This window comes from Lissotriton helveticus, chromosome 5_1, assembly GCF_964261635.1.
Source record: "Lissotriton helveticus chromosome 5_1, aLisHel1.1, whole genome shotgun sequence".
Taxonomy (NCBI): Eukaryota; Metazoa; Chordata; class Amphibia; order Caudata; family Salamandridae; genus Lissotriton; species Lissotriton helveticus.
This window is the reverse complement of record NC_136065.1, coordinates 2,107,641,018-2,107,667,907: the sequence shown is the minus strand read 5'-3', so window position 1 is coordinate 2,107,667,907 and position 26,890 is coordinate 2,107,641,018. Positions and strand designations below refer to the sequence as shown.

The window sequence follows — 26,890 nt, the reverse complement described above, 5'->3', positions numbered from 1 at the left end:
CCAACACTGCGAAGCCAGTAGCAGTGCAGGCTGGCAGGTAAGAGAGTTTAAAGCAGCATTTCTGACTATCAAGTCGTGCATAGTTTGATATCAAGTTGTCAGCCAATAGCCTCCTTCATGGTCTGAAGTAGCAGGGTAATTGTGCAGCTGACTCAGGCTCTGCATGGATATAAGGGGAATTCATGTTTTATGAAGTTGTTTCTAGTAATAAGGTGTGACATTACGGAAAACAATATGTTTTGCACTAATTAAATGCTGTTGTTTTCACTGAAGTTTAAAATTAGTGATGTTTCCATTGAGAGTTATTTAAATCTGTAACATACATATCTGAAATGCTACAGTACTGTAATCGTACAAGAGGTCTTTAACGTATTCTTTCCTTCTCTCCCAGGCAATGGTTTACCATGGCATTTCAAGTTCACGCGGAATTTTTCCTTGCTGAGGCGGGCCTGCTCTTATGATAAAGGTACAGAGCGTTGTCAACCGTATAAAACATGAATGGTGCTCCAGGCAGGTGGTGCTAACCAGGTGATTACCAGTCTTTCTGATCTGTGCTCAAATGTTACATGGACGATGCCTCTAGAAACATGCAAGGTTCAAAAATATATGTGTGCAATGGACCAAATGTCTTTTCTCCATTTTATTCCTATGTAGGCGCTATTTGCACACGGACGCCTACGATTACAAGTGCACTGTAAAGCAGACAGGCTTAGCTTAGGGTGATGTGTAAATATTCAAATTCAAAATAATAAAAATCCTAAACCTAATACAAAAATAGAGTAAAATGTAGCAAACACAATAAAATCAAAATGACAAAAATCCAATAAGGGGAACCAGAGAGATTAATTTTAAAGATTTGAGGCAAGGGGCATCAAGAAGCACACTGCTTCAATAATATTCAGTGGTCGCAATAGACTGGGACCTAACAGCAATAGCAACAAGGTTCAGCCTGGTTTTACCGTCTGATTTAGGGATATATTTACATCGTGGTGTTATGTATACTCCGTCTCAACAGCAAAGGAGTGTTCATAGCACCAAGACTGTGGTCTGCTCGTCAGATTTATATGTGGGCGGACTTTAGTGTAAGCACAGTGGAGACTGCTCTGCCTACGGAGTCGAGCCGTCAATGGCAGATCTCTAACTATGTCTACCTAATTTACAAGGGTGGATTAGAGGTCAATTTTCAGTTCCTGCAACCTCCAGGAAAACCTTGGCGGTAAGGAGCAGTGAAAACTGTTAAATGCTCCGCTCACCATGGGAGACTACTCCTATGGCGAGCGAAGTATACTCTTCCATATTTTCAACCATTAAAAATCCCGCTTCACAATTTTCTATTGGTAAATAAAACAGAAATCAGTTTGATGTACAGTTCCCTCATGTTGAGGGAGCCATGCACCAAACTTCAAAAAGCATTGACAGGAACTGCTGTGGCGATGGTTCCTGGCAAAGCTTTATGTATGATGGTCAGCTTAACTGTCATTTCTAAATTTGGCGGTTCCAGTTGTCTCGGTCTGGCTGATAAGTTTTCCGCCAGGCCCACAGAGATTACTCCATCCATAAAATTATAAATTGGGCCCACAGTTTTTCAAGTCTCAGTCCACCACATGAATACACTTCTATAGTCCCTGTGGAACTCAGGGGAGGCACTTTGAGACTCGCAGAGTGTCAGGCTGAGGTCAACAGCAGGTTCCAGTTTAGGTCCAGTTGCTACTGGTCAGCTGGTCAGTTGCAGGAAAGGCCTCTTGTAGCGTGTTTTATACCTGTAGCTTGAAAAGGAAGTCAGCCTTATGACCTTTGTAGTCCACCTCTTTGTCCTGGGTACAAGAGGAAGCAAGCCCTGATTTTCAAGGCTCCTCTAAGGTCACAAAAAGCAGGTCTAGTTCTCTTCTGTTCTTTCTCAGTGTTCTGAAGTGGGTGTCTGAAGATGCCAACTTTATACCTGGCTTGAGCCAGTGAGTGGCAATGACTCCTGGGCACATCCTAACCAATGGGGTAAAAGATACCAGAGTTAAAACCTACCCACTTTGGTGAGTCCTCGGCCACACTAAACTTGGGGGTATATGTGGGAAGTGTACTGTGGTAATTCTTCTGTCCTACCACATCTAATACCTAAATCCAGCTTGAAGTTTACACTGTACCCCCAGTAAGCCCAGAGACAGAAGTCTGGTAGAATAAAAGCAGGGCTTTCTAACAAACGGAGAGTGAATACACATGAATTTTTTGAAATCCCGTTCCTGTCCTTTCAAGTGTGTCCCCAGTGTTATATCTAAACCAGGCAGACATGTCAAGCCAGCTCTGACACTCCTGCAGGATTCAACAAGCTCATATCGGCCGAGTCAAAGTACTGTTAACAGTCTTGATCAAGCTGGGATGAGGGGGGGTGATTTGAATGCCGGGATGTTTGAAGCCCCGAAGGATAGGGAGACGGGAGACACTCTTAATAATTCCCCCACGCAAGATCTAAATAGGGTCCCTAAGCCAGATCAGTAACAGCATATGCAATGCGTTTTAAATATACCTAGAGGTCATAAAACCTCGGCAGGAATCAGAGCACTGCATTGGCTCCCTGTGCAGCAGCGTGTGGAATTCAAGGCTGTATGCCTGGTTCATAAAGCATTGTACGGGGGAGGGGCTAAGGACGTCCACATTTTTTTTATTTCCTATACCCCCGCTCGCGTCCTAAAATCCAGTAATCTGGGCTTTCTCCAGATTGATAGGATTAGGCGAGTGAGATGGGGTGGAAGAACCTTTTCAAACTGTGCAGCAAAGTTATGGAACAAAATGCCAACAGCCATGAGATTTCAGTCAAATCTACAAACCTTTAGGAAAGATCTGAAAACGTGGCTGTTTACCTCAATATAGCTCCTGTAACATAGCCTGTACCACCTCCATAACACCACCGCCAAGACGACGCGGCATTCAAACGCTTTACAAACTTGGGCATAGATGCATCAAGGTAAAATCCGCTCGCAAAGGGGCAGATTCTCAGAATCTGCCCCTTTGCAACCAGTATTTTTGCATTTGGGATGCATCATCCCAAATGCAAAAATCGCAAATTAAGAAATCGCAAAATTACAATTAGTTTGCATTTAAGGAATCTCAAAATGAGATTCCTTAAAAGCAATGCATTAAAGTTTAAAAAATAGCGATTTCGCTAATAGGGCTCGCAAATTACCATGAAGTTGAACTTCTATGTAATTTGCAAAAACTTTGAAAAATGCACTAAAGTGCATTTTTCAAAGTTTAATGTTGCGCACACACATGCCCTAAGGGCATGTGTGTGCGCAACATATGTGCGCAGATCAATTTCAGGGGTGCAACAGGGTGTCCTTTGAACACCCCTGCACCCTTGAAATCGCATTCTCAATTTGCGATTCGCTAATTGCGATTCGCAAACTGAGAATGTCTTCCCATTCATTCCTACGGGCCTCTAGGCCCATAGGAATGTATGGGGAGGTATTCCTTAATTGCGACTCACAATTTGCGAGTAGCAATTAAGGAATTTTAAGAAATCGCTATTTTTTAAGTGATTTCTTCATGCATTGCATTTTGCTATTCCTTAATTGCGAATCGTTATTTTTCGCAAAATGGGTTCTTGATGAATCTGGGGGATATATCCTATCCTATCATAACATTGTAATGTCAAAGAGGATGCTCTCAGCCCCCACCTTTCTGCTAAGTTTAAAGTTAGTTGACTTGTCAATTAAAATTTCATGCTGTGTAGTCCCTGTGAGGCATTTCACACCTTTGCCACACTTATTCAAAAACTAATCCCTGTCTGGGAAAAGTTGGAAAGCAGTTGCATATTACCCTCCAGGATCTTCAGGCAGGGAAAATATACATTTCTAAAAGTTAATTGTCCTTACTGTTTATTAAAAAATCAGACTTCACTATTTAATTGAAGTGTTAATAACTATTAAAAAGTGTTGTTTAAATAATTTTTTAGCTAGTCTCATTCCCGAGATACAGTTTTAGGATATTTCTCTGTACCCTGTCTTTCTGCATAGGAGAGGTAGGTCTCCCACAGGTGGAAAATAGCTTTTGGGTGCTAATCACATGTTATCATTAAGGTTTTACATGTCCTACTTTTAAATACTGTGCATCCTGCCTTGTGGGCTTCAAGGCAGGGTGCATGATATTTAAAATATGGGTTGAATTATTAATATTTAAAAGGGAGTTTTTGAAATGTCAAAAGGGTTTATTTTAACTGGTAAAAATACAGTGTTTCAATTACCGGAATAAGTATACAAAGGTATTCTTGAAGCAATGTTTTTGAATGGCACAATAGGTGCTGTAGTCCACTAGGGACATTTAACTTGTAGGCACTGGGTACATTTAGCACTGTATACTAGGAACTTATAGGTGAGTTAAATATACAAATTAGGAATACGACAGTCTAACAGTGTTAAAGGGGAGCACAGGCATGTACCACTGGTTGGCAGGATAAAAGTGCACAAATGTCTAAAGCCAGCACAAATATACGGTCCAGCAAAACGATGCAGAAATGGTGTATTTTCTACAAAGCTGAACGTAAAATTCCAGAAATTAAGTGATTTATGCCGGCATAATTCATATTTTTCTCCTCTTAGTTAATACCTACAACCCCAGTAGGAACTGGATGAAATCTGCGCATAGACCTTTGTGTCTGATTTTGTCTTACTGATATCAGATCTCCAACTTTGTAGTTTCTTGTCTACAAACATTTCCTTTGTTCTGCATAATGTTTCATTTTTTTTAACATTTCATCCCTCTTTGCAATTTGTGCATGTTCTTTAGGAGGTTTCAAAGGCATCTGTGGTAAGCGTGTTTGTTTAGACTGTCCAAACATCAACTCTGAGGGACTTTTCCCAGTCGATCTATGAGGTGTGTTCCCATAATCACGTAAAACTTGACACACAACTTGGTTTATAGAAATGTATGTTAGTTTTGCCCTTTGTACACTTTTTTTTAAAGTAGCCATTAGTATTTCTGCTATTGCATTTGCCTGTGGCCAGAGTGAAGTAATCTTTCTATGTTTCACTTCAGTGTATTCAAGAAACTTGTCAAACTCTTTTACATTAAAAGGTGGACCATTATCTGTCTTTAATATTTTTTGTATACCCCTGGCAGAACACATGTAATCAAGAATAGGTAGTATCACCGATGTAGTGGTGGATGATACTGATTTTACAACTGGAAATCTTAAATATTCATCAATTAGGACAAACAAATATTGCCCAGAGTCTAATGGCCCATAAAAATCACATGCTAACACAGACCATACTGCATCCAGTAGCTTAGACATGTGTAACTCTTCAACATTTCTTTCTCCTGTTGTACACTGACAGAAATGATAAGGCTGTATAATTTCTCTACTTGACTGTCAAGTCTTGGAACCACACTTTGTCTTAACAGAGTTTTTGTCGCTGATATTCCTCTGTGACTTTCATGTGCAAGATTAATGACACATCTTTCTAAAGTATTGGGATGACTATTTTGTTCCGTCTTATGAGAATGCCCGAAGAAGTTATCGATAGCGCTGCCTGTACATTTTTAAATGCAAGAATATCTCTTTTACATATTCCAGGTTGAAATGTTGTCATGGCATTGACATGCTTCCACTTGTTTAGACTTATTATTCTTTTAACTTCTGCCAGAGTATTATCTTTGTTTGATTTATGGATTAACTCTTGTTCTGATATTGTCTCAGGAACCACTGATGTATTTATGTAATGTATATTTTCATCTGTTTCATCCATTTGCTTCTCGTCTACGTCAATAGGGTGTCTAGACAAATAATCAGCTGGATTATACTCTTTTCCAGTTTTATGAATTATTTTGAAATTGTAGTCCATTAATCTCATACCACATCTTTCAATCCAAAGAGGTCTTTTTGCCTTTCGATTTCCAAAAACAGCTGTGAGCGCATGGCGATCTGTCATTATCACCAATGGTTTTCCAAAAAAGAAGTCATGGTAATGCTTGCATGCCCAGACCACTGCCAAGCTTCCCTTTTCTGGTTGAGAGTACTGTTTCTCTGCACCCGTTAATCTCTTACTGGCATGTAACACTATAAACCTTGGGGTGCACAGTCTAAATATTGTGTTAGTAATATCGACCTACAGAAATATCGAGTCTGAAATATCGATGGTAAAGAATATCGAGGTCAAGAATATCGTTGGACAGAATATCGACCCTAAGGTAAGTAATATCGAATTTTATTATATCGATTTAGTAATATCGAAGTTAGTAATATCGATATCAAATATATGGATGTTACTAATTTCAATGTTACTAATATCGATATTTGTATTAGTTATGTATTTTATTATGTATTTAATATGTATGTGTTATGTTTTTTGTTAAGTATTTTACTTGTTTTAAATAATATGTGTACTATTTTTATATATTAATAATGATATTTTTAAGTTAATTTTATGTTTTAGTACTGAAGCAGGTTGTGGGTTTATAGGGGAATAGGGTGGGAAGTAATTTAAATATATTCAATTAATTATTATTTTTTAAGAATTACAAATTAATTTTAATTAATTTTTGCATTTAAGTTTTGTAGCGGGTAGTGGGTTTATAGGGGAATTGGGTGGGAAGTATTTTAATTTTAATTAAGTAATGATTTATTTTAATTTATTGGTATTGATAGTTAGTTCAATTGTAATTTATTATTAATTGGCAATTAATTATTTTAATTGTTAATTTATTTTTAAAATTGGTAATTAATGTTTGTAATTGGTAATTCATTTTTTAATTGGTCATTAATGTTTGTAATTGGTAATTATTTTTTTATTGATTATTGTTTGTAATTGGTCATTAATTTTTTAATTGGTAATACATTTTTTAATTGATTCATGTTTGTAATTGGTAAATAATGTTTGTCTTGGTAAGTAATTTATTTTAAATTGGCAATTCATTTTTAATAGTTGGTAAATAATGATTTATTAAAAGTATTTTTTGGTACAAAATTTAATATGATTGTAAAGTTTTTCAATTAATCAATTTTTAATAATAAATATGTTCTTTGTTTTGTAAAATATTTCATTGTTCAATATTTATTATTTGGTAACTAATATTAATTAATAAAAATGTATTGGTATTTATTGTTAAATTATTGTTACTACATTATTTAATTGTAATTATGTTTTTAATAATTATTAATGGGTATTTGTAAATGATGAGTTATTTCAAATTTAAATTAATTATTTTGAATGCAAACATTATTTATAAGTATGTTATATTTAATTTCTATGCTATCCACCGCTTTCCCTACGGTTGCACTCTCTGGAGTGGGAATAGTAATTTTTACCCCTATGCTATCCAATGCTTTCCCAACTGTTGCGCTCACTGGTGATGGAATAGTAATTTTTACCTTCCCGCTATGCAACGCTTTCTCTACTGTTGCACTCTTTGGAGTGGGAATAGTAATTTTTACCCCTATGTTATCCAGTGGTTTCCCTACTGTTTCACTCACTGGAGTGGGAATAGTAATTTTTACCCACCTGCTATCCAACGCTTTCCCTACTGTTGCACTCTCCGGAGCTGGAATAGTAATTTTTACCCCTACGCTATCAAACACTTTCCTTACTGTTCCAGTCACTGGAGTGGGAATAGTAATTTTTACCCCTATGCTATCCAACCCTTTCCCTAATGTTGCACTCTCTGGAGTGGGAATAGTAATTTTTACCCCTACGCTATCCAACGCTTTCCCTAATGTTGCACTCACTGGAGTGGGAATAGTAATTTTTACCCCTACGCTATCCAACGCTTTCCCTAATGTTGCACTCTCTGGAGTGGGAATAGTAATTTTTACCCCTACGCTATCCAACGCTTTACCTAATGTTGCACTCTCTGGAGTGGGAATAGTTATTTTTACTCACCCGCTATCCAACGTTTTCCTTACTGTTGCACGCTCTGGAGTGGAAATAGTAATTTTTACCCTACTCTATCCAATGCTTTCCCTACTGTTGCGCTCCCTGGAGTGGGAATAGTAATTTTCTACATTCCCACTATCCAATGCTTTCCCTACTGTTGCACTCTTTGGTGTGGGAATAGTAATTTTTACCCCTATGCTATCCAGTGCTTTCCCTACTGTTGCACTCACTGGAGTGGGAATAGTAATTTTTACCCACCTGCTATCCAACGCTTTCCCTACTGTTGCACTCACTGGAGTGGGAATAGTAATTTTTATCCACCCGCTATTCAACGCTTTCTCTACTGTTGCACTCTCTGGAGCTGGAATAGTAATTTTTACCCCTACGCTATCAAACACTTTCCCTACTGTTCCAGTCACTGGAGTGGGAATAGTAATTTTTACCCACCCCCCTACGCTATCAAACACTTTCCCTAATGTTGCACTCTCTGGAGTGGGAATAGTTATTTTCACTCACCCGCTATCCAACGTTTTCCTTACTGTTGCACTCTCTGGAGTTTGAATAGTCATTTTTACCCCTGTGCTATTCAACGCTTTCCCTACTGTTGCATTTTATGGGGAGTGGGAATAGTAATTTTACTTTCTACGCTATCCAATATTTAAATTACTGTAGTTTTTTGGGGACTTTAAATAGTAGCTTTATTTATTTAGATATTTAATATTGTTTGTATTATTTTAGATAATGTAGTATTTAATAATTTTAATAATTATACTTTGAAGGTATATTTAACTTTTTTAATTTAATAAATAATTATTTACTTTTTATGTTATTATTTTATGTGTAGATGTATTTGAAATTGATAGTATTTATACATTTGTAATAATTATTTTAATTACTTATAAGTTATTAAGTAAGTTTATATTATATATTTTATGTATGTTTAATTGATCTATCATTATATATGTATCATTTATTAATTGTAAACATTATTAAATATTTGTAACTGTTTATTTTATTTATTAGTATTATTTACTTTATTTTACACATTTATTTTTAACTTTAAAAAACGATATTTTTAATGACGATATTTTTAACATCTATATTTTAGTTTCAATATTTTTGTACTTGCCTTGTTGTAGATAGGATGTCAATATACTTACCTTCGATATTCCAGCGTCGATGTTTGTGTAGGTCGATATTTTTTGAGTCAAAATTCTGTCAGTGAATCAAACCTTGGGGTATTTTTGCCAATTTTATGCAGCAATAAGATGGCACCTAATCCTACTGGAATTGCATCTACCTCCATTTCAGTGTATACATTTGCGTGAAAATACTTCAAATTTACTGCTAACGCTATATCATCTTTTACTTTTTTTGAATGCACCTTTACACCCCGTACTCCAGATGACCGATGAATGTCCTCGCTTTCCTTATTAATTCTCTCAAAGGCGAACTAACAGCAGCAAAGTATTTCGAGCAAAACTACAACCAATGCTAACATATAAGAGCTAATCAATGCGTGAGAGAGATGCGATGGCCCTGGATAAAATATTCACCAGCGCTTACAGAGCTATTGATCAACGTGGCCCCGCCCAAATATGCTTAGGATTTGGTCTACAGAAAAAATCAGTGGAAAGGAGGGGGCATATATAAAAAAGCTGTCATAAAATCAGAGGCACTGAACCAGAAACGCTAAACTCACACATATGGAGAGAACGGTCATGTCACCGGCCAGAGAGTATCTGCTTGATTCTCTTACAAGACTGAGACTAACCAACCTTTGGGCAACCTCAATAGCTCACCAGAGTTTCAAAAAGGTTGTAATAAAAGTAGCAAGAATGACATCCATCACAGAAGACAAGGAAACATTGGCGAAAAGGGCACATGGCTGGACAGTGCTTAATGACTATAAAGCTCTCAAACCTCAAATGTATTTAAAATCAGGACTTAAAATGAAGAAAAAAGAAAAATTCCTAAAGTTGCGTTTTGGCATTTTACCAATCCTCCCGCATTTGCCGCCTTGGAAAAGGAGACCAGGTGAGCAGACTTGCTGACTATGTGGAAAAGGAAACAAGGACCTTGTGCATGTCATCTGTATCTGCCCTAATCTAAAGGACATAATAATCACTTTACCCGGAGGATGCGGGAAAACCACGATCATAATCGGCCCCTTACTTTGGATCCGGCCGCATCCCTTTGCTTGATATATATGGCCATAAAATGTTAATTTCGGATAGCAATCTCACATTTATCTGGGCTTAATGTTAGCCCTGCTTTTAGAAGTTTTTGACACACTGCTCTCAATACTTGGTTATGCTCACTTTCCGTTTTTCCAAAAACTAGAATGTCATCACTATAATTCATTGAATTCTTAGTGGCCTAATAACTTTTTTTATGATCTCTTGAAAAAATTCTGCGGCTGAGCATATTCTAAAATGAAGTCTTTTGTAGTGAAATAGTCATAAATGCTTTGAAAAACTTGTGATATATCTTGATTTTACATCGATGATAGCCTTTGCAAAGATCCAATTTTGAGAAAACTGTTGCCCAATTCAAAATGCTTATCATATCGTTCAAATGTGGGCCTGGATGCATTTCCCTCTCAATTGCAGAATTTGGTACTCATGTCGACACAAATTCAAATCTGACTTGTGTTCTTCTTAGGCACCACTACTATTGGAGATACCCAAGTTGTTAGACAAGTTGCCTGCTCAATGATAATAAGTAGTGAATTAATTTTTTGTTCAACTTTGTCCTGCATATGGATTGGGACTCTCCTGTGCATACATTCGAGTGCACATTGGCAGAGAACTGAGAGATAAAGGCATCTGCTCTGGGAGACCTAATACTGTTCATCGTCGTAGCAACAAAGCCCTATCAGGATAAGTAGCTAGAATGCTGCTTATGGACGACGTTGCTGTTTCTGATGTGCTTAGTGGCAGTTACACATTTAGACAAGGAGTCTGCAAAATCACTTAATTATTTTGTTATTATACTCAGAATTTCTGTAAAATTTTACATATACATTGTCGAAAAATAGACTTTGGGTGCCTTGAACGAAAACTGAATGCTTGTGCACACCTGCACAAGCATTCAGTTTGGGTAGAGGTCTGAGGTGAAAATGTGTCTCGCAAAACACCCATTCTGCTTGAACCAGTCTTAAGCAAAACATTTCCTGCTGCAAGAAAGTGTGTGAAATTTCATACTTGTGCAATGTTGGAAATTTGCCATAATTTGCATGAAGCAAAATATTGAGCATATGTAAATTACATGACCAAAACAGAAATTTCACAGAGGCCTACTAAAAATCTGTTAGAGCTTGCGAAACATCCAGCTCTTATTGGAAGGTAAATTCCCGGGTCAGTCCCCAAGGGCACCGACCCTGTTTGAGGTCAAAAGATGCCTGATCTCACCTTAGCCCTGCCACACTGCCAATCTATACACCCAGTCTCTGAGGCAAAGAGAATGACATTCCTGGTACCTGCGGCACATAGACTTTCAACCCCCGAAACCTGCAGCACAGAAACTGCCACCCAAGTTGTCTGCATACCTAAAGAAAACATCCCGACCTTCTTAGAACCTATTGGCACCTGCAGCCCAACACTGTTGTCTCCAGAAATAGCAGACAGTGGTCATCACCCTTTCACCCCACTAATCGCTATTGGCTGCAGCAGAGAGATCATCATTACTTTAGAATCCTCGAGATATCCCTTTAGGCTTTAAGGTGTGACCCTAAGCATCAGCATCTCTTGTCCAACCACGTTAAAAATAAGAGGGGCTTAGACTTCCTCGCAATCGAGAGGGTCCATCCCTCAGAACACATTGGCAGTGGTTCCTTCCAATTAACTTCTTCCCGCTGGATAAGATTCGAAAAAGATGTGTGCTCCAAGAAAACACATTGAGCTATCTGTTGTTCGAATTGCTGTAGGATCATTTTAACGAATGCATCAATAATAAGACTACATGTTGTTGCAGCCTTTAAAGGACTAGGGGTCATGGTCCTTCTTGAAATGCATTGTAATGAATACAAGGTTTTGAGGGTCCCAAAAAGGAGCACGTATAAGCACTGACAGATTTTAGTTACAAAATAAATCATGTGTTGGTGAGTTTACGATGTTGATAACGTTGAGCTCTGCTAGGATTTTATTAATCAATTCAATTCAAAATCTTTATTCGAATACAATAAATATCCATAAAAGCACATTTATTAATCCTATTTGAGAGAAAATGGTTTTCTCTTATGATTTTTCTCAGAAGTATGGAAGCATGGACATCATTTAGGGGTTGCCAGAGGTCGCTGCTGCAACCTCTGGCATGCCCCTAGCACTGCCTTTGCGACACGTAGCGCCGGAAGCGACAAAATCAGTGGCAGGAATAGAAGCAGCTTGTCCTTATGGACGGCGATGGGGGCTTGCTCGCCTCATTTTTTGTCAATACTTTATTCTAACAATAGCGAATATTATATTATTCGCTATTAGTTTAATAAATGAAACCCAGTCGCGGCCAATAATAATTGCGGGCGGGGGGTCGTGCGGGGAAGAGGGAGGAGAGGTTAGTAATATAATTTTTTTAAACGACCTGTCTGCCGGCGGTGTCCCGTGTTTTCTCGACACCAGTCCTGCTTGCCGCCTGCTCCTGCTCTCCTGCCTCCGGCAAGAACAGGGATCAGGCAGCCTCCCTCACCTCCCCTAAGCCAATCACAACGCTGTAATGGCAGCTTTGTGATTGTTGGGGACGCCGCCCAGCCAGGGGCTCACGGGGAGGTGCATGGAGAAAGGGCAGAGTGTGCATGACTTGTTTGTGGGGCCCCAGAGGGCCTACCAAACAGTCATTGCTCCCTCAGGAGTGGGCAGACCACTCCTTCCCTGCTCTCAGAGCAGCCCGCCCACTCTCCACCCACAACCAAAACCTTCTGTTCTGCTTTCCCGCAGTGCGAGAAGCAGAAACATAAAATGGTAGAAAGCAGTTTGGAGACAATCCTCTGCACTAGTGGAGGAGCAGCACAAGGGGCGGGGGAGCATCGGAGGAACAGGTGGGTGAAGTCAATGCGAGGGGAGCAGCAGGGAGTAGAAAAGAACATCAGAGAAGCATTAGGCGGGAGGAAGGCGAAAAAGGTTTTAAAAAGCTTAGTGGGGAAGAACTAAGGTCATAATAGCGAGTTTATAGAGAGATTAGAATTACGCCCTTAACTCGTATAATGGAGAGGAGAAGACATGAGCACACTGGGTTGGTATTTGAGGGGGGAAAGTAGCACATGAGGAAGAAAAGACTAATACACAAACACTCTTGTGGAATGCTGAAAGAAAAATAGTTTCCTGAAAGCAAGCACTAGAATGAAAAAAGGAGAGCACAGGAGTGGTCCTGCTACAGAACCTAAAAACAGACTTAAGTAGTTGCAAATCAGCAGGCCTGTAGCAAAGTGGGAAGTGTGATGTGACACCAGACTAGCCATAGCTTTAGGTGAGCCGGGGGGGCAGCATGGGCTCTCTGACTGGACACTCAAAGCGGTGCACCGGCCTCCCAAGCAGCCAGGCCAGCCACTGAGCATGCACAAGCTCATTCCCCTCTGTAGCTTTCATTTCTGTTGCTGTGTCAAATTATGTGTTTGGTTCATACATACTCCCCCCCCCCCCCCCTTCAATGGGGAATGGTCTGTTCATACTGCATTGCCTCCTCACCCCCATCTCTTCATTGTAACAGTGTCACTGCCTCGCTTTTGGGGGGACGAAAACACTGTTCAAATACTTTAGTCGCTTCTTGTAAGAAACCCAGTGTGGGAGTTTACAAAATTCACCGTTGTAGATTGTTTGAATCATATTCTTTGAATTATTGCAAACATACGCATAATGTGTAAACTGTGAAAAAGAAAGTCAAAAAGCACCCCCCAAGTAATAGCACATTTGGTACCACAGTCTAGTACTAAAATACCATAAAGAATGGTGGCAATCAATCAATCAATCAATCAGAGCATTTATATAGCGCACTACTCACCCGGAGGGTCTCAAGGCGCTGGGGGGAGGGGGTCCGCTACTGCTCGAACAGCCAGGTCTTGAGCTGCTTCCTGAAGGCGAGGTGGTCCTGGGTCAGGCGGAGGTGGGTCGGAAGGGAGTTCCAAGTCTTGGCGGCCAGGTAGGAGAAGGACCTTCCTCCTGTGGTGGCTCTTCGGATGCGGGGGACGGCGGCGAGGGCGTGGCTGGTCGATCGAAGCTGGCGTTTGGGAGCGTAGAAGTTGAGGCGGCTGTTGAGGTATCCTGGTCCTTGGTTGTGTAGGGCTTTGTGTGCGTGGGTGAGGAGCCGGAAGGTGATTCTCTTGTTGACCGGGAGCCAGTGCAGGTCTCTCAGGTGTCCGGAGATGTGGCTGCGGCGGGGGATGTCCAGGATGAGTCGTGCTGAGGTGTTCTGGATCCGCTGGAGTCTCTTCTGGAGTTTGGCGGTGGTTCCGGCGTAGAGGGAGTTGCCGTAGTCCAGACGGCTGGTGACGAGGGCCTGGGTGACCGTATTCCTGGTCTCGGTGGGGATCCATCGGAAGATCTTACGTAGCATGCGCAGGATGTTGAAGCACGACGAGGAGATGGCGTTGACTTGTCTGGTCATGGAGAGGGAGGAGTCCAGGATGAAGCCCAGGTTGCGTGCGTGGTCTGTTGGTTTGGGTGCGCTGCCCAGGGCGGGGGGCCACCAGGAGTCGTCCCAGGCGGAGGGTGAGGATCCCAGGATGAGGACTTCCGTCTTGTCCGAGTTCAGTTTCAGGCGGCTGTTCGACATCCATTTGGCTACGTCTGTCATCCCTTCGTGCAGGTTGGCTCTGGCGGTGGCGGGGTCGTTGGTGAGGGAGAGGATCAGCTGGGTGTCGTCGGCGTAGGAGATGATGTTAAGGTTGTGCTGGCGTGCGATGGCTGCGAGGGGGCTCATGTAGACGTTGAAGAGTGTTGGGCTGAGCGAGGAGCCTTGAGGAACGCCGCAGATGACTTTGATGGCCTCCGATCTGAACGGGGGGAGGCGGACTCTCTGTGTCCTTCCGGCGAGGAAGGAGATGATCCACTCCAGTGCCTTCTCCTGGATTCCGACGTTGCTGAGGCGCTGTACTAGGGTACGGTGGCAGACAGTGTCGAAGGCCGCGGAGAGGTCCAGGAGGATGAGGGCCGCTGGCAGACCCTTATTAGTTATCAAGTGGTGTGAAACAATGACAGTACATTATGCTGATGGGCAGGACGAGCAGCAGTGAATGCACCTTTTGTGGCTTTTCAGCAAATGCTAAGGTTTATATTGGTACAACTATGAGCCCTGGTTACACTCTTGTACAAACAGTGAGTAGTTTCCTGTGGAGGGAAAGAGTGGCCATGCAGCCTAAGAGTTAAAAAGAAACACTGGTATGCTAGATAGGGAATGTTGTGGAGAGAGGGAAAAGAAGGTGAGCTCACTTCCAGCTCCTAGGCCCACTTTTCTTTTTCTTTAACTTCTTTTCCTTCTACTCCTTCTTTTTTTCTACTTCTACTTGTTCTGATTTTTAACCCTTGTATGATAGGATAATATGACACATCTACTCAAAGACCACTGGAATTAGTTTTTTCTTCTGGATCAGAACAGAGTAGGTTTACCTCTTTCTTCTTCTTCTTCTCCTTCTCCACCTCTTCGTCAATCTTTTGGCTATGGAAGAGCGGTGGTAGAATACTATGACCCATCCACTCAAGGAGCCCGGGAATTAGTTGTGGGTCATGTCTCCATAAAGAGCAGATTCTTCAGCAACCAGGTCTAACAACCACAGTCTGCTGACAGTCAGATTTGCCAGGAAGAAGGAAAGAGTGTAATGGGAAACATCCTTTACAACGCAACTTTTACCACGCAATGCTTTTACATCGCAACTTTTACAACGCAAACCATTACAACGCATTGCGCTGGGGGCGATCTAGGATAGGGAATAGATTTAATTTACTATCCAACACCTTCCCTACACGGGGACTGGAGTTGGAATAGTAAATTAAACTATTCACTATCCAGCGCCCCTTAGCGCTATGCGTTGTAACAGCATGCGTTGTAAAAACTGCGATGTAAAGGCATGCGTGGTAAAAGCATGTGTTGTAATGTCCTACATCCAGTGTAATGTATGATTGTCAGTAGCTGGTAGGGATGTGGACCATTCAAAATCCTGTCCTTCTCCCCTCTTCTCTTCTCCTCTATCTCGTCACTTGCTGATGAAAACATAGGGGCTGATTATGATGGAGGTCATACGACCGCCGTCGTGTCGGGAACGGGATGGCATGCAGGGAGTCGGCGGTCCGGCCAGACAAATTACGGCAGTCAGAAACATGCCTCTTAGCATTGAGGCTTGTATTGCGGCCCGGAAAAGGGCTGCAGCACACGCCTCACCTCTAAGAGACATGTTTTGAAACATCCCTGCAGGCACCATGCGGTGCCTACCACCGAGTGCAGGGATGTCGGTCCACATAGCGGAGGGTCCCAAAGTCACTTTCTGCCTGCCTTTTCATGGCGGGTGGACCGCCATGAAAGCACAGGCAGATTGGACATTGTAATCCCTACGGCGGTGCCTGAACAGGCACCGTCCGTATTGTAGGGATTACTGTCCCTCCGACCGGCACCTTGAGCCCGTCGGATGCGTGGCTGATCTTCTCTCCGCAAGATGCCTCCACATCCTAATGCAGCGGGCAGACCTGCAGGCGTCCTGACATTGCCTGTCTTACCGCCATCTAATCAGGCCCAAAGTCCAGAAAAAATTAGGGCGGGCCAAAAGAATGGAGGTAGAACAGGTAAGGCAACATAATTCCTATCCCAGCCTGTGAGCAGTTCACTTCATGGAATTTGAATTTTTTTAGAAATGAACTGTTATCAAAGAATGTGATAATTGTTATTCTTCCCCACCTCAGTATTTCCAAACACTGTTTATCACTCAAAACTCAGTTATCTGACACAGCACAATTCTGAAGCAATTAGCAAACAGAACCAGACAGGTATACTGTGCAACCTTCAGGTTACCATATTGAGGAATTTACAGTCAGAAATGTGAATACCTCAATCTTTACTTTATTTTTCCTTCTTTTTATGAAGCATTTAAATCCGGTCCAGTAACTTTAAAGGTCTGGTGTTAGTCAATACCTTTTGATTTTACTACAATGACTTGTATAATATACTTACAGGGGTTTTCCACCATCTCTCTTCCTCTATTGGTCTCTTCTTGAGGCATTCACAGTTTACTTCCGCTCACTACAGCATCAGGCATGGGCTGGCTCAGCCTGCCTCCGCCACTGGCTAACTTAATTTTGAGTGTCTGCATTTAGCCATTCCACAGCCGCACAAAAGGGGTTTCTCTTCACGGTCAGTGTTATTCTTTTTACTTTATCTTTATTTTAGTGTTGCCTTTGTTTGTAGATCTCCCAGACGAGAGCACAAAGCTCACTCCAGATATATCAGTTCCTGTCTCCTGCCAATGCTGTTGTAAACTTATTTTGATGTGGCCTTTGTTTATTTATATCACTGCTGCTTTTTCATATCATACCAGCTACTCACATGAACTCTGAATTTGAACTCATGAGGGTGCTCTATCTTTAAAATCCTGTCTGTCTTCTTTCTGTTATTCATGCTTTCTTTCTTTCTTTGATTCTTTCTTTCTTTCTTCCTTTCTTTCTTTCCTTCTTTCTTTCTTTGATTCTTTCTTCCTTTCTTTCTTTCTTTCTTTCTTTCTTTCTTTCTTTCTTTCTTTCTTTCTTTCTTTCTTTCTTTCTTTCTTTCTTTCTTTCTTTCTTTCTTTCTTTCTTTCTTTCTTTCTTGCTTTCTTTCTTTCTTTCTTTCTTTCTTTCTTGCTTTCTTTCTTTCTTTTTCTTTCTTTCTTTTTCTTTCTTTTTCTTTCTTTCTTTCTTTTTCTTTCTTCCTCCTCTAGAGACTTAGCTGATTCCCTCAGTGTGATTTGTCACCAATTTATGGGCACAGCTGGTGTGAATCTTTAGGACACCTGGGAGGTGGGGCGGTGTTCTCTTGCTCTCAGCGAGTGTCCGAGTGCAGGGCACACTGGGGGTAAAAGGATGGGGTTCCCTTGCCTCCTTACATCCCTTTTCCCCCACATGAGATGAAAAGTTGTGTAAAAATGCAGAACAGAGACTCGAGGGTTGTCTCAGCTCTTTCCCAGCCTATCTACTCTAGTGAGATCTTTCTTAATATTTCTAAGACTTATCTGCCGGTCAACATTTCTCTCTGTGATTTTTTTCACTCTTCTCACTATCTCTGTCTCTTCCTCTCACTCCCTTCTCAGCGTCTTTCGTCTCTATCTCAACTTTTTTCCTCTGCCTTCTATCTCCTTATTTCGTCTTTTCTTTCTCTTCCTCCCTGCCATCCAATGCTCTCCCATCTGTCTGTCTGTCTGCCTCCCTCTGTCCCCATACACTCACTTTTTCATGTTCTGTTTCTTTCTTTTCACTTGCTCTAACCATTACCCCCCCACCCCCGCGCTCTCTCAAATTGCTTATGCTCTGATTCTGTTGAACTCTCTAAGCATGGCATCTTAATCCACAAGGGTCAAAGTACAGTCAATGGAAAAAAGGGTCATGTTTTCAAAGGTGCAGCAGGTGCAGTGACACCGGGACCAAAAGCTCAAGGCACCCCACTAGACACCTAATATTGCAAATTTTACTACTAAACAGGCACTCACAAGTGCAGTTACCTTGCAGACAACAAGGGTCATAATTTCAATGGTGCAACAGGTGCAGCAGCACTGGGTCCAATAGTTGTCAGAACTTCTCTGGACACATAATATTGCTATATTTCACTACTAACCAGGCATTCACAATTTCAGCTACCTTGCAGTTAACAGGGTGGCAACGTAGCCAAAACCTCTAGGGACCCCACTAAATCCAGATTATTGCTAAAAATTGGACACGAAACAGGCAGTCACAATTGCAGTTACCTTGCATGCACTAGGGTAATGATTTCAATGGTGCAGCAGGTGTAGTGACACCAGCAACAACAGCTCTAGGCACCCCACTAAACACCTAATATTGCTTTATTTTACTACTAAATAGGAAGTCACAAGTGCAGTTTCCTTACAGACCACAAAGTCATGAATTAAATGGTGCAGCAGGTGCAGTGGCACTTGGCCCAAAAGTGGTCCGAACTCCTCTACACACCTGATGTTGCTATGTTTTATTTCTATACTGGCAGTCACAATTGCAGATACTTTGCAGTTAAAGGGACATCATTTGAATGGTGCAGCAGGTGCAGTGGCAGTATGGACAAAAGCTCTAGGGACCCCACTAAACACTTAGGGGCCCATTAGGATGGCGGGCGCATCCTGTTGTGTGTAGGGACCCCCCGCCAAAAGGGCGGGGGTCCCGTTGGGGGTATTAGGATGCGCCCGCCACAGTGGCGGGCGCATCCTGTATCTTTAGCATTGCGTCGGGCGGTGCTGAAAGCACCGGCCGCCGCAATGCTAGAGATACATATTGTGCAGTACAAAGCACAATGTGACGGACACCGTGCGGTGCCAGCCACGTTGTACTTTGTAATGCTGGAGGGAACCATAGGTACCCCCATGTGCACCCCCCACCCTCCCCGGAGTCCCTGGGGGCCCGCAACGGACCCCCGCAGGGTGTCTCTGCATGCCTTTCCGTGGCGGCTTTGCCGCCACGGAAAGGCATTGGAAAATGCCCATGCTAATATGGCTGGGGGTGTCTGATAGACACTGCCACCATATTAAACCTTTTCCGCCCCGTTCGCCTTGCGACCGGGGCGGAAAAGCGGTCTTTCCGTCCGCCGCGGACCCCCCAGCCATACTAATATGGCGGGGAATCATTCCGGGACAGATGGCGGGCGGATTGCCCCCGCCAGGCCGGTGGTGGTTACTCCCGGCCTGGCGGGGGCAATCCGCCCGCCATCCTAATGGGCCCCATAGTATTGCTAAATTTTACTACTAAACAGTCAGTCACAAGTGCCGATACCTTGCAAACAACAGGGTCATGATTTGAATGATGCAGCAGGTGCAGTTGCACCAGGCCTAACATTTGTCAGAACTCCTCTAAACACATAATATTGCTATATTTTACTACTAAACAGCCAGTCACAATTGCAGTTACCTTGCAGACAACAGGGTCATGATTTCAATGGTGCAGCAGGGGCAGTGGAACAAGGACCAAAAGACCTAGGAACCCCTCTAAACACCTAATCTTGCTATATTTTACTACTAAACAGGCAGTCACATGTTCAGTTACCTTGCAGACAACAGGGTCATGATTTGAATGGTGCAGCGGGTGCAGTCGCACCGGGATCAAAAGTTATCAGAACTCCTCTAATATTGTTATATATTACTACTAAACAGGCAGTCACAAATACAGTTATCTTGCAGGCACTGGGGCACGATTTGAATGGGGCAGCAGGTGCAGCGGCACTGGGCCCAAAAGTTGTCAGAACTCCTCCAAACACATGATATTGCTATTACATCAATTAATTCTATTATTTTCCTCTTTCATTTCAGTTTTCAAAATGTTGCTATTACTTACCCACACTATACCACTAGTAACAGCACAATATATTGCCTTTTTTAATAAACAAGTCTTAACACTTAACAGGCTTTTTGTAACTTATATTGTACAACTACTTAGAAAGCTACAACTTACAAAAAACAGTTTATCATTTATCACATAAGCGAAAGCTAATGCATTTACCAATGTTTCTTTTTCCTTCTTGCCTCCCTTCTTTCTTTTATTTTTTTGGCTTCCTCCTTTTTTTCTTTCTTTTTTTTCTAGCTCTCTTCCTCGCCTTTTTCCCCAAAGGCACGCTCCTGGCAGCTAGTGCCTGACCTATTGTCTTTTTTTATACCTGTGTTAGCCAAGACTTTTTGATTTGCTAAAATTATTTGTATAACATAGTTACCTATAGTAGGTTGTTATTTGCATAATACAAATATCTGCAGGGTCAGTCAGTCTGTGGTTCTGTAAAACACATTTTCTTCCAGCCACTCCAGTATGCATCAAGGGGCAATGCCTCAGCCAACTTTAGCCATTCGTTGACTTCACTGTGAGTTACTGCTTGCTTTTCTTTCACAAGGAGCACAATAAGTTCCCTTCAGTGCTAGGGTGTACTATAGCAATATGTGCTTTTTGGGGCCCAAGACAACATTTTTCCTTTAGTCAATGTTTTTGTGTAGATAGAAGAGGGCACAGTGTTTCCTAAAACAACAAAGTTTTGCAAAAGCTGTGACAAAACAAAAAAATTGCCAAAAAGGCTGGCACCAGTCCTATTGGCTTTGCCAATCCTTGTTCTTTTATTGTTGAAACACAATGATTTTTCATTGACTGTGCCAAAGTCCCTTCTCTTGTATGTTGGTGCAGTGTTTAGCGTTGTTTTTATGATCTGTAATGTGTAATTGCATGATGTTAATGTGAAAGAAATAATTTCTTTTTCTATCTGTTTTCTCCCTTAGATTCCACCTTCTGGATCATTTAGAAGACCTGGATTACAGTTTATGCTCTAAAGAATGATGTGGTGCAAAAAAAAAATCTGGGTATCTTTGAGCATATTTGCAATTGCTTGTTTAACAGTGGTTTTGTACTCAAAGAACTACTATTGGATTAAAAGAGAACATGTTCATTTTTGGCAAGAGCCTTTCCCCTCTCCCAATGTGAGTGTTTCAGGGAATACAATAACTAAATTAAGAAACAACAGGACTTTCATCATCGCGCCATATCAAGATCATAGGGACGGGAACAACATTCGCACAATCGCTATTGTTCACGAATATGAGAAACAACTTTATTGCTTCATTCCCTGCACAACAAACAACAATGTCTACGTAGTAAAGGCGGTCTTAGACATGCATAGCGATCGATTCGGTTTCCCTTATGTCACAACCGATATCCTTTGTTCAGAACCAATAAACTGTCACCCCAAATATATCGCAATCGATCCAATCCAGCATGCGTCTATAGATGAACTTTCTGTGTTTGCAATACAGAACCTACAGCCATCAACATCACTGTATGTGAATTTTACTGTGTGCATTTCCACCATGTTTGCAAATTATGACAATGTCTTACAGTTCACCCAGGCAATAGAGATGTATAAACTGCTGGGGGCCGGGAGGGTCACAATCTATAAAAATAATTGTAGCCATTCGATAGAAAGACTTTTGCAATATTACGTTGCTGAAGGGATTGTAGAGGTGGTACTTTGGGCCATCGAAAAGTACGTAACTCCAGCAAATGCTTGGCACCACTCAATGGACGCCAAGGATATTGGGTACTATGGACAGTTGGTCACCCTAAACGACTGTATGTACAGGAATATGTACCGGAGCAAGTATGTGATACTCATCGACCTGGACGAAATAATCCTGCCCTTCAAACACCCTGATTGGACGAGTATGATGGACGCTCTTCAGAAGCAAAATCCAGATGTTGGGGCATTTCTTTTTGAAAACCACATCTTTCCAAAAGGCGTGTTCAGCCCGATTGACGGGTTCAACACATCGTCTTGGGAGGCTGTGCCCGGCGTGGATATCCTGAAGCATATTCACAGGGAGCCTGATAGGGAAGACTACTTTAACGCCAGAAAAATGATCCTCAATCCCCGAAAGGTGGTTCAGATATCAGTACACTCTGTTCTAAAGGCTTACAAGAGCAGTCAGCATGTTCCACTCAATGTTGCACTTGTATACCACTGCAGAGATCCTCTTCAGCCTGCTTTGCCTAGAGCATCCCTCATTGAAGATCCAACCATCAGAAAGTACATGATCCCATTGATTGAAAATGTTAACAAGGTGCTTGAAAGGAATAAGTTCTTGAATAAAACTGCAGGCACCTGAAGGGCAGGTGGAGATTACTGACCACTATCCATTTGTTCCTGTGAAGCACCACCTTGGATGCCTGTGGAAAAGAGTAATGCTCTGAGGCTGCGCTACGAGGAAGACAAGATTAAGTGTACGGTCGGGTTAGGGCGACAAGGGAACATTGCTAAATCGATACTTGTCCTTTTGGCTTACCTGGGCTGTCACTCAACAATATTGATTTGCATAAGGTGCTAACTCCTGTGGAGTTTGCCAGCCAACATCCTTCATTCATCTGCTGAGCAACCAGAAATGATGAAATTCACCTGCTACTCTATACAAAAAGTATTGCTCAAATAACTTTAACAAGATTGTTTAGTCTCAGGTTCTTAGAAGGTCCGCTTTTGAAGTCAGAGGGTCCTTCTGCAAGTGTCCTACACAAAAGACTCCACTGTTTATGGCAAAGTGGGTAGCAGTCCCGACTGCTCGCGAAAGCAGCTGCTTCATTGAAGAAAATAATTTTTTTTGTAAATGTTCCTGTTGATGCTGCAGTTAAAACAACATATGCACATTTGTTGAGAAAGGGAATTGGTTCTAAAAAGAAACCGCGTCGATCAATTTGTTATTTATTGTGAAAATCGTCTATGTTAATCATGTTATTTTATGGAAACCTGCTTTGCAATATGCTGTTTCCTGTTGTACAGTCAGCCCTTTCATCATTGATCCCGAGTAGTTTCATGCCCATAGTTAGTCTCAAATGGAGCAATTCTCGAGCATGTTCAAAATCAACGCTAAATTAGGTGCACCAAACATGGGTCTACTATTGTCAACCTCCCAAACTCCATTCAACATAAAAAAATAAAAAATACAAAATAAAAAAATAAAATAAATAATTTTCGTTAAACATTCAACATAATCAGGATTTAAAATGTTGTCTTTACAAATGGCATTTTTAAACAGTGAAACATGAAATCTGAATATTCTGCCAGTATGTTGGAATTTACACAACCTCAATTTTAGGGCTGGGGTGGACTTGTGCGCAGTTCACAGACTTGCTGCCTTCAAAAGTAGATAAACACAGTGGAAACACTCACTAGTGTCATGGGCAGAAGAAAGTGGTTTTCAAGGTTAGGTCAAGGATAGGAAGGGATAACCTCCCTATTATTTTGCTTCGACTACACTTTTCCACTTGTCGTATTGCTACCTGCTACGCTTGTCAGTTTTCATTGAACACTGCAGTACGTAAAGATTTTTAAGAAAGCTCAACAGATTTTTAAATAATTTCATAATCATTTGTTCCAGTTGTTGGATTTATTGTTCCAATTGTAGTATTCATTTTACAGGAGCACATTCCGAATTCTTTCCATTTACCTTTTGGGAAATGGTCTGATGGAGCCCAAATCCACAATTAGAAATATGTGGCTCACACGCATCTGCTGTTCCTTTATTACCCTCATCATTTTCCTGTGCTGACACTACAGTCAAACCCAGGTAGAAGTGTAAGAAGAAATCAGGAGTGGCCTAGGCAAACCACTGGTCCACTAAACTTGTGTTCACACCATTTTCCAAAAGCAACATTTGCACTCTTTGAAATTACACCTACATTATACTTTTTAAGACTTCCAATGGGTTAACACACTACAAGCTAGAGAGAAGTTGGGCGCACACCATTCCAGACAGAAATTAAGAATGTCCTGAGTTCCATAATCTGTACATATCCAGAGGAATTAAATAGTCTTTGTTGGTTTCAAATCTATTAAATATGAAGGAGGGGAAGACTGTGATTATTTTTACTACCCCTAGTACAGTCCAACTACCAACAGAAGTAAATTGAGACAACCACAACTAGAGGTCAGAGCCTATCCAAGCACGTGTGTTTGTGTGTTTTGGGGTGGGGTGGAAGATACCATGACTCATGAATGTGGTTTTACTGTTAGTATTGTCATAATATGAAATAAAACCTTTGACTGATGTAATAGATATGTGAATGCCTGTTTATTAGTACTCCATTCTGTAATTGGTGCGTTATAGGCCACATTTATTTTCATTAGCATAAACGTGCATGTAGCGGGGTGTATTTCATTTTCTTATGTTAACTAATGTTACGTAAGTCACAAATGTTAATAGTTAAGAATTAATGAACTTGGCATTTGTAAAGCACAGCAACCACCTCAAGAGGCATCTTGGCGCTAAATACACTGTAACAAAGAAAAACCTGTCCCTCCAGAAAACAACACTTAAGATCGAATGAACAGCCATGTTTTCAGGAGTTTCTGAAAGTAGCAAAGTTGGCAGCTTGCATCACAGTGAGCAGAAGATTCTTCCATGCCTTTGCCCTGAGAACAGATATAGACCACCTGCACACCCCCAGTTTGAAGAAAATCAAATCTTCCTTCTCAGGGGTCTCACTAATACTTGATAACAAAGAAGTTGGTACAGAAGCTGAAACATGACTAGACATCTTTATTAAACTTAAATAAGTGAGACTACGTCACACAGAAGCCATAGCAACTTAATGAGGCAGTCTGAGGAATACAGAAAACAGAGGCCTTATATATGCTTAGGGTTACACACTCAGCATAAAAGTAAGGGGCAGTCCTAGCTTTTGCAAGCATGCAAAATACCTAATATGGACATACAAGATCTGCCAAATATTAGCGAATAGGAAAACATTCAAAACAAGGCATCATGTAACCAGAACATCCCCCTTGAGTGGTGCTTTTGCCCAACCCGATAAGTCAATCAATTACACCACCTATAGGTCAATCAGTAATGGCAGGAGATGTCTGTATGCTTCAAAAGAAAGGTTGTGTAATAGGAAAACACAGGGAGAGAATAGCGAAGGCCAAAAGATAAAACACGGCACAAGAAGAATACTAAAGGCTAACAGATAGTTGATACAGGGATTAAGTAGTCCAGACAAGAATTAGTTAGGCCAGCTGGTGTCCGAGATTGGTTTCAAAACAAGGACAGAGGGGGTTTTCAACACGTTGCAGTCCAAAGGGCAAAGACACTTTGTGAATCATGCAGCCTGTGTAAAGGCAACACAAAATGGAGTTGAATGTAAAATGGAGTCAAAATTATAGAACCTCAGACCCTTCTTTTGCCATTACATAGGCAAATCCTAATTCATTGCTTAGGCGAGCATTCTACTCATTTCATTTAAGTAAGTATATGTAAGCTATCAGCAGGAATACAAAAAGAACAAAGCATCGGGTCATAATCAACATTAAGAAAGTAATGACCACTATTACAAACAGGATTATAATTTTTTCACAACCCTAGGCAAAAGCAAATCCTAAAATTATTTAGCAAACATTTTCAGGGCTCCTATGTATTTCAGTGACTATTGACAATGCCAGTAAAATAATAAGAATCAGTCTCCTAACACCCATTCTATGCAATAGCACGGTAACTGCTTGTGCAACCATAACTATACCCAAATTCCGTCTAAACCTCTCTGGCAGGCTTCTATTGTCCATCAAATCTGCTTCTGTTGTTTTCTTCCGCATTGGGCCTCTTGATTCAGGCCTTTCATGAAAATAGTGCTTCTCACTATCGGTTGGAGTGCCTGTCTGGCAAACACTCACAGCTCACTTGAAAGTCTCAATGTCTCAATGCAGTGCACCAATGTATTTCCTCTGCGGCAGGCGCTACAGATATTGTGCTCTTCATTGGTCATGGGCACAGATCATCTCATGCAGGCCCAAGTACTATTAATTGGGAAAGAGCAACAAACTTTCACACTCAGCAACACTTTCAGGCTCCAACACTCGCTATTCAGTGTCAGAGGATGCTCGGGCTGCTCTTTCATTTAATTTTCTTTTCATCATGGGTACCACAATGTAGTGCCTTTTGCCAATCTTGGATCCTCCGGTCCACTGCCCTTCCGTTGGAGCAAAGAAAAGGGGGTGTGTGTGGCCAAAATTCAGGCCAAGGGGCTCAAGGGACTGCACACTGTCAGAGGTTACCAGCACATGACAGGTGGAAAACTGAAGCCTCAAAACAACAGGAATCCTTCTCTTTTGCTCTTTTGCACTGAAACTCTGGTTCTGTGATGTCCAATGCCGTCTGATGGAGCAAGTGCGATGCTTTAGAGATACCATTGATGGCACGCTGGCGATCGCTGTCCAGTCTTGCTACTTTCTGGGTGCTGGGACTGTAGGGCCAAGATGTCTGCCTTTCATCTATAGCTGTCACTGATTGGAATTAGGTTTACATCAGTGTTCCGCAGGTTATTATGACTTAATCCCGCAGAACCTAGTGA

General features: G+C 41.5%; 1 protein-coding gene across 2 annotated transcripts; it reads left to right on the top strand.

Moving 5' to 3' along the window:
- The first annotated feature begins 387 nt into the window (after nt 1-387).
- On the top strand, nt 388-24,590 carry LOC144754016 (uncharacterized). 2 transcript variants are annotated; one of them, XM_078641532.1, is made up of 2 exons: nt 388-466; nt 21,283-24,590. In XM_078641532.1, exon 2 carries the CDS (start codon nt 21,337-21,339, stop codon nt 22,660-22,662), a length of 1,326 nt encoding a protein of 441 aa, XP_078497658.1. In that variant the 5' UTR covers nt 388-466; nt 21,283-21,336; the 3' UTR covers nt 22,663-24,590. The 2 variants fall into 2 exon arrangements, with proteins under 2 accessions (XP_078497658.1, XP_078497657.1); XM_078641531.1 differs by having other exon boundaries at nt 394-528.
- The last annotated feature ends 2,300 nt before the right edge of the window (nt 24,591-26,890 follow it).

What these genes read in the sequence shown, in the direction of transcription:
- LOC144754016 (XM_078641532.1), top strand. Translation starts at nt 21,337, where the DNA reads ATGATGTGGTGCAAAAAAAAAATCTGGGTATCTTTGAGCATATTTGCA.